A 13,530-nucleotide genomic window follows, 5' to 3' on the forward strand; every position below is an offset into this window, starting at 1 on the left:
GGTTTCTTCCTTCTGGACCTTCTTCTGCGAAAATTTAAAAAAATGTTTCAAATCTTTTCCTTCCTTCCTTCCTTCCTTCCTCCCTCCCTCTCTCTCTCCTTCTATGTCTCTCTTCTTCTTCTTCTTCTTCTTCTTCTTCTTCTTCTTCTTCTTCTTCTTCTTCCTTTCTTTTTTCTTTCTTTCCTTCTCTTTTGCTACCCCAGTCCTAGACCCCACTCTCACTCTCACCCTCAAAATGAAACAACAACAACAAAGCGCCTAGTAGCATAGCCAGACAAAACAAATTCCCACATTGGCCACATCAGAAAATGTATGTTTGCTGTAGGTTTCGTTGATCACCTCTGTAAGGAGGTGGGGAGAATCCTTCATTAACGGTCAGCTAGAACACTATTTGGTCACCATGTTGATCAGAGTTCTTAAGCCCTTCAAAGTTTTTATTTTTAATTCTGTTACTCTCCTACATATTGCTCTCCTAGTTCAGCTCACTTGACTATTCATCATTCATATGAATATTTTCCTACTGGCTCCATTTCCAACAAGTTGTGTGGCATTGGCCAAGTTATTTTCCCTCCTCTGGGTCTCAATTTCTTTCTTCTTTAAAAGAGACCTCAAACATCTTGACATCATTTGCCATTTTAGCTTCCTCTGTTCTAGTCTCTAAGAGACATATGCACCTGTTCCTTGACCAGGCTATCCTTTCTACTTGTACCCTTAATCCTGCTCCTTCCCATCTCTTATAGGAGCCTACCACTTTGATCATTCCTTCCAATGTTTCTCTCTTTTAATTTTAATTCTTCTGTATCTATTGTTTCTATTCCTACTACCTGCAAACATGTCCAAGTCTCTCTATCTTCATTTTTTTTTCAATTTACCCTATCATCCTCTGAAAATATTATTTTATATTTTCCCCTTTCACAAAGTCTGAGAAAAAGCCATCTATACTAATTTAACCACTCAATCAATAAGTATCTATTAAGCACCTATTTGTTCAAGGTGCTTGGGGAAATAGACAAAAATATACTAAGGGCCTCTCCTTAAGTTATTTATATTCTTTTTTTTGGAGGGGGAGGGCAGGGCAATTGAGGTTAAATGACTTGCCCAAGGTCACACAGCTAGTAAGTGTGTCAAGTGTCTGAGGCCGGATTTGAACTCAGTTCCTCCTGATTCCAGGGCTGGTGCTCTACTCACTGCGCCACCTAGCTGCCCCAAGTTATCTATATTCTAATGGGGAAGAACATGTATACCACATGTACAAGTATACACAAAGATACAAGATAATTTTTGGGAGAAGCTCTGGCAGCTAAGGGAATCACCAAAGGACTGCATGTGGAAGTTAGCCCTTGAGCTGAATTTTAAAAGAAGCTGAAGATTTGAAGGAGATAGGAATGCAATCCAAGTGTTAAGGACAGGTGGTATAAAGCATGGAGATGAGGAGCAGAGTGTCACACATGAGGAACCTTGAGAAGTCAGTTTGGCTGGACCAGAGAGTATATCGAGTAGAGCAACGGGCTCTGGAACAAGGCTGAAAGGGGGAGTTGGGACCAGCTTGGGAAGAGCTTTGAATGCTCAATAGATGTGTTTGTATTTGATCCTAGGAGCATTAGGGAGCCACTGGAGTTTATTGAACAGGGGAGTGACATGGTCAGAAAGCTGAGATTTGGGAACATTGCCCTGGCAGCTATGTGGATAGATTGGAGTGGAGAGAAACAATGGAAATAGAGAGTACAACACAAATAGTGTCCACTCTGGAGCCAGAAGATCTGAATTCAAATCATACCTCTGATACTTGATATTTGTGTGAGCTTAGGCAAATCCCTTCATATCCCTTAGCTTCAGTTTCCTTATCAATAAAATGAAAGTTTTGAACTGAATGGCCTCTGAGGTCTCTTCCAGCACAATATGTATGAGCCCGTGATCTTGTGACCTGTTTCAATAGTCTAGATGAGAGGTAATGAGGTCTTGAACTTAAGTGGAGAAATGAAAATGGATTAGAGAGGTAGCATTGGGGCAACTGATTAAATACGGCAGGCGTGGTGGTGGAGAGTGAGTATGCCAACAGAGAGACAAGCCTACTGGCTGACTAGAAAGATAGTGGTGCCCTCCTGGCATTTACTCCTTTTACTTCCCACCATGCAGTTCTCTGAATTCACCCCTCAATGAAACTGTTCCCCCCCCGCCAAGGTTAACAATGATCTTTGAGTTGCTAAATCTAATTGCTTTTCTCAGTCCTCCTCCATCTTGACATCTCTGTTGCTTTTGATACTTGACCATCATCCTTTCCTAGTTAATATTCCCATTGTTCTCCTGGTTTTCTTCTATCTCTCTATTACTTGTCTATTTCTTTTGCTGGACGGAAGCTCATTGAGGGAAAAAAACTGTTTTGGGATTTTGATTTTGTCTTTGCATCTCCAGTGCCGTAGTCACTTTGACTCTGACTTTTTGTTTTGGCTGATCACTTCATTTAGATGTCACCTGTCCGTAAGCTGAAGTCCATTCCATGGGAGATCCCATGTCAATGGTTCCATTTCTGGACCCTCTAAGATCCCACCAGTAGTCATAATTGGTACCACACAACTTATCTTGTCAATTCTAGTCAAGCTGGTGGTAATCATAGCGAATTTCAGGTAACAAGTCTTGTCTTTTCAGGTAGATTTTAAGTTCTTTGAGAACAGTGTTCTATTTCTATATCAGTTAAGCATAACCTAGACTTTGAATAGAAGGTACTTTTAAAAGTGCTTGCTGTTTGTCTAAACTCACTGGAAATGGATGGGGGGAAAATTGTTAGATGCTAAGTTTGAGAAGGATGAGTGTTCAAAGCAAAAGAGATCATTTGCTTAAATTAGACTCAGTGAATGTCTTCTCTTCCGCCACCTTCAAAATAATCAAAGGTCATTCAAATAGAAAATGAAATGACTAAAGGGTCAAGCCATGGAATTTTCCTTAGGAAAAAATAACAGGGGATTCATATTCTGAGATTCCATCCCCTTTCTCTCTCAATTGAATTGGACTTTAAAAATGTTAAAAGCTAGGGAGGATGAAGTCCATAATTATTCTAATAGCAGGAGATGAATTAATGCATTAGGCAACCCTCACATCTAGAAGGACCAATCCAGGGTAGCTATTCCCTTAGAGGACAGAATGGCTGGTATCAAAGGCTGTCACCTGATCACACCTCCCAATAATTAGGATGTTGAAGGGCTGGTGATTAATGTCCTCGAGCCTCTTACTAGGTGTAATTATTCATTTCTGCTAGACAATAAAGTTATAAAGTTAAGAGCAATGGCCTTATAGTCAGAAGAGCTAGGTTCATAACCAAGATCCAGCTATCTCCATCTCTCATCTCCATACTTTTGCATGTGTGATTCCCCCATGCCTGAAATTCACTCTCTCTTCACTTGTACTTCTTGTGATCTCTAGCTTCCTTCAGGATACAGCTCAAATTCCACTTCCCACAGGAAGCTTTTCCTGATTCCCCCTGTTAATTTTATCTTCCTCTTGAAGTTATTTCATATCATTTTGTATTTACTTCATATGTACCTTTTGGAATATGTGTTGTGTAGCCTTGAGTAGAATGTTAGGAATGTCTTCATTTTCTTTGTGGTTTCTCCTGCACATAGTTGAATGTCTTGGGCAGTTTGCTGGTACAGTAGAGAGTGCACTGGGCCTGGAGTTAGGAACAAATCTGGCCTCAGCCACTTACTAGCTGTGTGACCCTGGACAAATCACTTTACCTTTGCCTCAGTTTCCTCACCTGTAAAATGGGGATGATAATAACAGCACCTACCTCCCAGGGTTGTTGTGAGATCAAATGAGATAATAATTATATTATTACTTTTTATTATTAGATTTTATAATAATATAATTTATTATAATAATAATAATTATTATAAAGCATTTAGCACAATGCCTGGCACATAGCAAATGCTATATAGTATATATAGTAATGGCATATATAGTAAATGCTATGTACATGTTATCTATTTTTATTGTACATAGTAGAAACTTATCACATTTGATGAATTGTTTAATCGAATTGTTCATTTGACCTTAGGCTAGTCATTTTCCTTTTCTGAGTCTCCATTTTCTCTTTTCCCTTTTAAGGAAATACTAGTGATACTCATATCTTAGTATAAAGGGGAATGAAATTAACCACAGACCTGCCTACCTCATGGGGTTGTTGTGAGGACCAAATGAGATGACCCATATTCAAGATAGTTCACCAGTAGTAAGCAACATCATGGCTCCTCCACATGGCTAATACCTGTCTTGCCTAGTAGTCTTCTGAGCCGTAGACTTCACATCAGGCTATTCTCAGAAAGTGCAACACTGGATTCAAATTCAATTCAACAAACATTTAAAACATATTTATTATAGAATCCTAGAGTCTTGGGAATTGGAGGAAACTTGGGAGATCAATGGGTCCAAGTGACTTCTGCTGCCTTTTGACCTTGCATACCAGCCAAAATATTCACTCTTGACATCACTTTGATGCACGAACTTCTTTTAGCTCTCAAGCTTAGCTGTCAATTTGCATGTCATAAAGTCCTCTTCTTCTCAGAATTTAGCAATCAGAATTTAGCAAGTTCTCCTTAAATGCAGGCAGAATGACGATGAGGAGAAAAAGAAACACACCATCCCCAGGGTGTCAGCAGTCAAACAGGCTGAAAATGTTTTCTCTGATAACCTCAGCTCCACTGAGGTGCTTTCTTTAGGTTTAAGAGAAGAAATCTTTCTGTTTCTATTAAAGACAGTCAAGAGAGCAGGGGAATGCTCAAACTAATCCTTTTCAAGAGAATTTTAAGACTGTTCTTGATAAAGGAAAGCTGAGTATCCAAGTGGGGGGATGGGGAGAAGACAAGGGGAAGAGCAAGTCTGCTTTTTAAGAATGTTTTCATTCTAGTTATCTTGGTGAACCAGGGAGCAGAACTATTTCACCCCCTCACCTGAAACAAGAGCTTGACAAGTGAGGAGTGAGTGGGAGTGCCTGCAGATCTGAGCTTGACATCCAAAAATCTCACCACCACACCTGATTTTTTGTGCTACCCAAGGGAGACAATATACTTTAGACTTTCAGTCCATTATAGTTGGTTCCACCGAAAGAATCCAGGGGAATCCAAATGTATAGAAAGAAAGAGGCTATCTGTTGTAGACTGGGAAGGTGACTGGTACCAGCTTGAATTATACTGATTTTTGAAGTGATGGAACCTTACTGAGACCATGTTACTTTCTTCCTCATTAACTATTGCTGGTTCCCTATTAACTTGTTCATTCGTTTCAGTGTGTCCAACCATTTGCCTCAGTTTTCTCATCTGTAAAACGAGCTAGAGAAGGGTCTGACAAACTACTCTAGTATTTTTGCCAAGAAAACCCCAAATATAGTCACAGAGCTAAAGATGAAAGAAATGACTGAACAATAATTTGGTGCATGGATAGAGTGCTAGGTCTGGAGTCATGAAGACTTGAGTTCCAATTCTGTCTCATACTTACTAGCTGTGTTACCTTTGGCAGGCCACTTAACCTTTAGTTAGTTTAGTAATGGCACCTAATTACCAATGTTGTTGTTAGGATCAAATGAGATAATATTTGTGAAGTACTTAATATAGTGCCTGGCACATTGTAGGCTCTATATACATGCTAGCTATGATAATGATGAGGAGATAGAAGAGATGAGACTTAGACCCAAGTCTTCAGGACTCTGAGGCTAGCTCTTTATCCATTCCCAGACTACTGCTTAATAAATACTGAATCCAAATTTTTATTAGCACTCATGGGTGTAGGACATGTGTGCCCAAAAGCCTGAAATCAGAGAATGAAAGGTATATTAAAGGCAGGTGGGCAGCTTATACCTGGCCTGTCCAGTAGTTCTTGTTGGCTTTATGGAAATGTTGGACTTCCAAGAAATTCTTATATGGTTTCATGGGACAGTTGAAAACTCTGGCCTCTGCAGTCTCACCCACACCCGCACACATATAACCTTCCCCCATACCCAAGAATTGATCAGGGTAGTGATTTTTCAAGGCAAATTTCATGATCAGTAAGGCTACTCCCATGTAAAAATGGCAGCCAATCCACTTTCCAGATCGTACAGCTTTACTGCTAACTCCAAACTAAAGAGCCCAACCACCATTCCCTCTTTGTGAAGATAAGGACAATGCGTGTTGAATACTACATACATACTGTTTGACTTAGTTAATGTGTTGATACGTTTTTCTGAACTGCACTTTTTTTTCTTCTTTCTTCATTATTCTTTGTTATTAAGGGATAGGTCACGAGGGAAGGAAGGGGGAGGGGTATATTGGGAAATCAATGTAAATACAAAAGATAAATGAACAGCACCCGTTAAAAATTGACCTAAAGGTTTCTTACCTCTGTTAACATGACCAGGCCAAGGAAGTAGGAGACAATGGACAGGGCCAGGATGAGCAGTTCCCGCCGATAGCCACGTCGAAAAGTCTTGGGGTACATGTCCACCACTGCTGTCACGAGGCTTTCCACACACACAAACTAAAGAGAAGAGATGTTACTAGTTAGAAAGCCCGTAACACTGCCGCCTGTGGGACTTTGGCTGTAGTAAGCATGGTGAGTTCAGAACTGAGCTGAAGACCTCTGCCATAGTTGGTGCTCAATGAATGTTTGTTGATTAGAGCGTCTCCTCAGGGGGAGCAATTCTTCTCTAACACCTTAGGAAGGGAACGAAGCTCCCCTAGGGTGAGATGGCCTTGGGTTCAAATCCCTCTCTGCAACTTATTGCCTGTGGACAAAGGACTCCCCTCGATGCACATTTAGGATTCTAGACTTAGATGTGGGGAGGATCTGGGAGGTTGTGGTACAATGGGAAGGGCTTGATCTGAGTTCAGGTTTTACCTCTGATGCTTACTCCCTGTATGACCTTGGGCAAGATGGTTAACTCTTCTGGGCCTCAGTTTCCTCATCTGTAAGGTGAGGGGGTTGGACAAGATAGACTCTGAAGTTTCTTTCAGCTCTATATCTATGAACTCAACATTTTACAGACCAGGAAACAGAAGCCCAGAAAAGTTAAATGACTTTCTCAAGGTCACACAGGATGAAAATCATGGAGTTGACATTTGAACCCAGACTCTGAGTCCATCATTATGGATAATCCACATAATCCACACTGCACCCTTCCGTATATATAAGGGCAGCAAGATGGCATGGTGGAATGAGAAGACTCATCTTCCTGAGTTCAAATCTGGCCTCAGACAATTATTAGCTGTGTGACCCTGGGCAAGTCACTTCCCTGTTACAGTCAGTCTCCTCATCTATAAAACAGGGATGCCAATAATTGCACCTGCCTCCTAGTGTTGTCATGAGAATCAAATAAAATAGTAATTGTGAAGCCCTTAGCACGGCATCTGGTACTGTTATGCTGGTTATTATAAGGGTTATTAATTTTCATTGTTCTTGTTTTTATATGGAGGTTCAGAAGGCACTCACCCAAAGTCATAGCATGGGTCAATGGCGGAACGTGGGCTCACATCCAAGCCTTTGAGCCCCATGCCTAGTGCTCTTTCCGTAAGCTGTCTTCTTATTCTATGATCCGCTCTTAGTCTTGTAGGCTAGAATGTGAGCTCCTTGAAGGGAGGCTCAACAAAGAACCACTGACTTCAAAGCTACAAGCAACGATGGAGGTCATCTAGGCCACCCCACTTCATTTCCAGATAAGGATGCCACATTATTTTTGGATACTTCTGTCTCAGGTTCCTCCTTGTGTTCCCCATAGCACTTAGCAAGGCCCAGGACCCTTAGGAGGTGCTTGATACATCCCCGATGGTAGCTTGATTTGTTCTCCCCTTGCTAAGTGGAGGATGGTACAGATTCTGCTCTGGCTCTGGGTCTATACTACTGACTCTTAGAAATGCAGAGTGGGATTCTGGAACCCCCATGCCACTGGTTCTATTATACTGTGCATGCCTGGAGCTCCAGGTGCTGCCATATGCAGAACTCAGCTTTATAGGGTATAGAACATTTGGGGCTCAGGGCGCTAGCAGAGGCAGAGCTCATCTCTATGGGGTACAGAACATCTGGGGATCAGGGTTCTAGCAGAGGCAGAGCTCAGCTCTATGGGGTACAGAACATCTGGGGATCAGGGTTCTAGCAGAGGCAGAGCTCAGCTCTATGGGGTACAGAACATCTGGGGATCAGGGTGCTAGCAGAGGCAGAGCTCAGCTCTATGGGGTACAGAACATCTGGGGCTCAGGGTGCTAGCAGAGGCAGAGCTCAGCTTACTGGGGAGCCTCCAGGGCCTGACGGGCCAGCCTGCAGTCTGAAGTCATCACTCTGCTGATGACAAGCCCTAGCTTCACAAAGCTTTGACCCGGGACAATAGAAAGTGATTATCAGGAGAAACACGTGATTCCTCACCACTGGGGCTTAGTAACGATTGCTGAGAAACCAATTCTGGGGAAGAAATTGGATTTGGCTGGCTGAATTGATGGGCATGCTAAGGAAGGTGCTTTGAGGTTAAGTGACTTGCATAAGGTCACAGAGGAGCCGGTCTGGGATAGCTGCTGGCCTGCACAGCTTTGGGGGCCTCCCAATAAGGGAACAAAATTCAGTAATTCTGGGCATTGAGAGATTTGTTTTTTAAAACTCCTTGATATTATGAGAAACTTATTGAGCCTGTGATAAGCTGCCCTGGTTAAATCGCTGCTCATTCCTTTGTGCCTCTTCTTCATTCCGATGAAGGAAAGGGGGCAGGGCAAGATAGGTGAGTCAGTCAATAAACATTTAAGAAGTACCTACTGTGTGCCAGGTGCTGTGCTAAGCACTGGGGATACAATGAAAGGCAAGACACAGTCTCTGGCCTTTAGGCGCTCACTCGAAGGACTGTATTTGTAGTCTGGGTTCAAATTCTGGCTCTGTTGCTTACAATCCATGTGACCTTAGACAAGTCACTTCCTGTCTCTCTCAGCCTCAGTTTCCTTATTTGTGAAGTGAGGCATTTGAACTAGAAAATTACTAAGGTCCCTTCTAGCTTTAAATATATGATCCTAGGAATTTTATGTGGTTTTAAGTTTATAATTCTCCCCCCTTCCCCCGCCCCATACATAGATATATGGACACATGCACCCACATGGATGGAAAGGAAGTTACACATACAAGGTCCAGATTATGGAGGGCCTTGAATGCAGAGTTAAAGAGATTGGGCTTGATTTGAGAGCCTGCAGAAATCCACCATAAGTCTGAGCAGAAGAGGGTCATGATGAAAGCATTATTTGAGGAAGGTTAGTCTTAGTATGGATGGGAGCAGGGAAGACAGCAGGGATTCCAGTCAGGAGTCTCTTGTAGCAGGATCACAGATTTAGAGTTCAGAGAGACCTTTGAAGTTATCTCATCCAACCCCTCTCTTTATTGATAAGGAAATTGCTTTCTGGAAAGGATGAGTAACTTACCCAGAGAGAGAGAGATGCTACAAGTGGTAGGTAGTAGCAGAGCCAGGATTCAAACTCAGGTCCTCTGAGTCCAAATCCAATCCCCTTTTCATTACACCAAACTGTCCCCCTATTAGTCTAGTCCTGAGGAGCCTTGACTTGGCTGGTGGTCTGGAAGAGGAGGGGTAGGATGCAAGGAATTCTATAGAGGCTGGAGCAATTGGACTTGACAAGCAGGTGGCTGTGCTGGTGGGTAAGGGGAAATATAGGCTAGGGAAGGGTACTTTTAAGACCGGATGAGATGCCCTGGAGGTCAGAGACTTTGAAGTTAATGTGGGAGCTGTTCTAGAATAGACAAGCAAATCAACTACATCATTTGCAAATACAGTTATGGCCCTTCCAAATGTTTTTGACCTGCTCCTGCAGAAATCCTAGCAAAGATCCCCAGCTGAGGATTCATTGTCAGGACCTCATGGAACCTAGGAGGGAAAGGGGAAATCGGGGAGCATTCTTCCAGGAGAGATTCTGACTCTGTCTCCTGCTGCTGCTGCTGCAGAAGGGAGGGGGGCCAGCAAGGTGAAAGTGGGTCTACAATTTCACTGGGGTGGGAAGGGTAGACATAGGGCAACAGAAAGTGGGGTCAAGGATGGGGTAGGTTAATCGGTGGTTTGGGTTATTGACTTGGGAGCTGTGAGGGGGGAGTGTGGGAGGGAAGTCACTGATCTGGCTAAAGTCATGCCCCGTTTGAGATCAGAGAAGGAAAGGGTCAGTGGGAGGGAGTGTGAGCCTGGATCTTGGGAGCTGTGGCAGGCTTTGTGACCCGAGCAAGGAAGCAGAGGGAATAAAGGGAGTGAATGTGAGTTTAGCTGAGGTCTTGAGCAGCTGCATTGTGTTTTGGGAGTGGCCTGAGAAAAGAGATTGTCTAGAGGGTTATCCAGGGCTTCATGACACATTCATTCACTCACTCATTCATTAATTTACTTGCATTCATTCATTCACTCACCCATATATCCCCTTCACATATTCACTCCATCCATTCATTCCCTAATTCATTCAAATGTTCATTGGACACTTATTGAATGTCCAGCCCTGTGCTAGGCATGAAGGAAAATGCAGAAGGAATATAAGATTTAGCCTCTGCTCTTGGGTGAACCTTCACTTTACTGAGGATTTAAGGTTTATATGCATTAAACAGTTCTATAACAATGTAAGGTCATACATGATGAAATGCCAGGTTAAATGACAAAGAAATATATGGAGGGTGGAGGAATCAGGGAAGACTGCAAGAAAGAGGTGGGATTTAAGATAAAATTTAAAGATGGGTAGGGTTTGAATAAGCAAAGGTTAGAAGGAGAATGATGATCCCCAGTGGGGAGAACAGCATGGGTAAAAGCCCCTCAATATAAGGTAAACCCCAGAAGGTCATGCAATATTTCATTTTTGTCTTTGTTATCTCCAGCACCTAGCACAGTGCATGGCACGTGGTATGTGCTTCATGAGTACTTGTTGGGTAATTCATTTAGAGCGAGAAATCAGAGTGGAAAATGTCTGGGGCACAATGAGGAGGTGGGTCTGACTGGAGTGGAAGATGGATGTCCAGGAACAAAGGGAAATAAAGTTGGCCGGGGCAGGTGGGGCCAGATGGTGGAGGATTTTCAATGCTAAGCAAAGATGGTATGTACACAGGTTGTGTTCTGGTTGAGCCCAGTAAACTCCTTGAGGACAGGGGATGTTTCAAATCTCTATTTGTATCCTCAATGCTTGGCACGATGCCTTGCTGTTTGATAAGGGTTTGATAAATAACTAAATGTTCAATAAATGATTTGAGATGAATCAAATTGGACACTAATTTCAAGCAGAAGGAGAAGGAGGCCATTTTCTCCATGGAGAGAGCTGAAGACCTTCCTATCAAGCCTTGATCAGGAGTCTCTTACCTGGCTGTCCAGTCCCAGGAAGATGAGCATCATGAAGAACAAGGCAGCCCACAGAGGAGAAAGGGGCATCATGGTGACCGCCTTGGGGTAGGCAATAAAGGCTAGTCCTGGCCCTGGAAACAAGGAAACAAATGGTCATGTGGTCCACACCCCTCCCCCAGGTACCTTCCACAAATCTTCCCCCTTTGCCCCCATCAGGAGCACCAAGCAGTTCTTGCCAAGTTGCTGACAATGAGAAGGAACAAGAGGAAGTCCAGGAGTGGGGGGTTAAAAGAAACTGTCTTCCCAGATGATCGATTGGACTTCAGTTCCAGTTCCTTGGTTTCATGTGGGAGGTTGAGTTGTGATGGTTACGGATTAGAGGGAAGGGACCATAAAGTATGGCACAATGGAAAGATCTCTGGATCGAGCATCAGAAGATCGAGAATTAAATCCCTATAGCTGCCACTTTCAGCCTACCTATTGAATTCTGGGTGAGTTAACTAAACCTCTCTGACCCTCAGTTTCTTTATCTGTAAAGTGAAGTGGTTGAACTAGGCTTAATAAGGTAAAACTACTTAACAATTAAAGTTATCCAAAGTAGAGTGGACTACCTTGGGAGGAACCCATTGGTTCCCTCCCCTTGGAGTCTTTGAGCAGTCAGCTAGCATTTATTAAGTACCTACTATGTGCCAGGCACTGCACTAAGGGCTGGGGATACAAAGAAAGACAAAATATGGTCCTTGCTCTCATGCTCAGTTGGGCATGTTATAGAAAGGATTCTTTTTCTTCTGTGGGTCATGCTAATAATTAATAATAATAGCATTTATATAAAACTTTAAGATTTGCTAAGTACTTTACTTATTTATCCCATTCAATCCTCATGACAATCCTACAAAATAGTCTTATTTTATAGATGCAGAAATTGAGGCTCATAAAAGGTAAGTGACTTGCCCAAGGTCACATAGCTAGTTAAGTGTCCAAGGTAGGATTTAAATTTGGGTCTTCCTAACTCCAACGCCCTATCCACTATGCCACCTAGCTGCTTACCAAGGACATTTGCAATTCTAAAATTCTCTGATTTTGTGACTAAATAATCATGAGGTCTTTTCTAGTTCTAAATCTATGCTCCTAATTATTTCATTTCTTTTCCTTTTCCTTTAGGGGGATGGGGAGACTAATTTTAGCCAATTTCTTTAGAGTGAGTAGAATTTTGGAATGTTTTCTATGCATTCCCATCTTTCTCTCCATCTTGAAAGGAGGGACTGTGTAGGAGCAAGTGGAAGAAAGTATGAACTCAGGCTTAGCACAAGAAAGGCAGAAAAGCAGGGATGGAGAGGGAGCTTGATAGGTTAGCTATGGAGAAAAGTCCTGTACCTAAGGGCTCCAGCACTAATGTCCTTTCTGTAAATATGACTGTAATTCTGCTCAGGGCTGGCTATTCATGGAATCCTATAATCTTCATGCTGGAAGGCACCTTAGGGGTCACCCAATCAAGTCTTTGCCTTATGCTAGCATTTCTTCACCATCCAGTTAGAACAAAAGAATTTAGAGCTGGAGGGAACAAAATCACACTTAAAAAAAATCTCAGCTGAATTAGAATGTGCTCCTAATATCTGAAAGTCTAAAGCTCCTTCAGCACATGTCTCTTAACTGTGTAATGGACTGAACCGAATGAAATGACTTTGGCTAGAGGATTATATTTCCTTTTCTTAAATGGATGGTGGAGGGTGAAACCCAGGAGGGTTATCTCCTTGTTCACACAGAGCTAAATGATGCCAAGGCAGCTGGTAGCATGGCACCACCCAGTGGGGAGAAGAAGAACTGTTGGTAACATTGGAGGTGAGAATCCCCAGAGAGGCTTTTGTCTCCTGCCTGCACAGATTTCCTGCTCTTGGCATGTGTTTTGCAGTGCTTTCTAGGCCTAGCTCCTTCACCCCTCTGTAATAACCCCAGCCCCTCCAATGTATCCTGTCTATTTTTGTTTTTATAAAGCTGTTTGCATGTTGTCTCCCTCCATTAGACTGTGAGTCCCTTGACAGCAGGGATTGTTTTTTGCCTTTTTTTTGTATCTCGAGCACTTAGCACAGTGCCTGGCACATAGTGCATGCTTAATTTGGTGACTGAATGACTGATGGACTTCCTGGCATTTCCAGATGTGTGCACTGTGTGCAGGACAGGAGGAAAGGAAGAAAGCAAAGATGTATGGTGAAGAGAGAGTGGGA

At 42.7% G+C, this 13,530-nt stretch overlaps 1 protein-coding gene across 1 annotated transcript in view; it reads right to left on the reverse strand.

The window, feature by feature from the left end:
* Positions 1 to 13,530, reverse strand: part of SLC6A11 (solute carrier family 6 member 11) — a 174,503-nt gene that overhangs the window by 13,794 nt on the left and 147,179 nt on the right. The window contains exons 9-10 of the mRNA XM_036737659.1: positions 11,327 to 11,439; positions 6,367 to 6,504 (exon numbers count right to left, since the gene is read on the reverse strand). Coding sequence (XP_036593554.1) covers positions 6,367 to 6,504; positions 11,327 to 11,439 — 251 coding nt within the window. The remainder of the gene's footprint in view (positions 1 to 6,366; positions 6,505 to 11,326; positions 11,440 to 13,530) is intronic.

The sequence above is a fragment of the Trichosurus vulpecula genome, chromosome 9 (genome assembly GCF_011100635.1).
Source record: "Trichosurus vulpecula isolate mTriVul1 chromosome 9, mTriVul1.pri, whole genome shotgun sequence".
NCBI lineage: Eukaryota > Metazoa > Chordata > Mammalia > Diprotodontia > Phalangeridae > Trichosurus > Trichosurus vulpecula.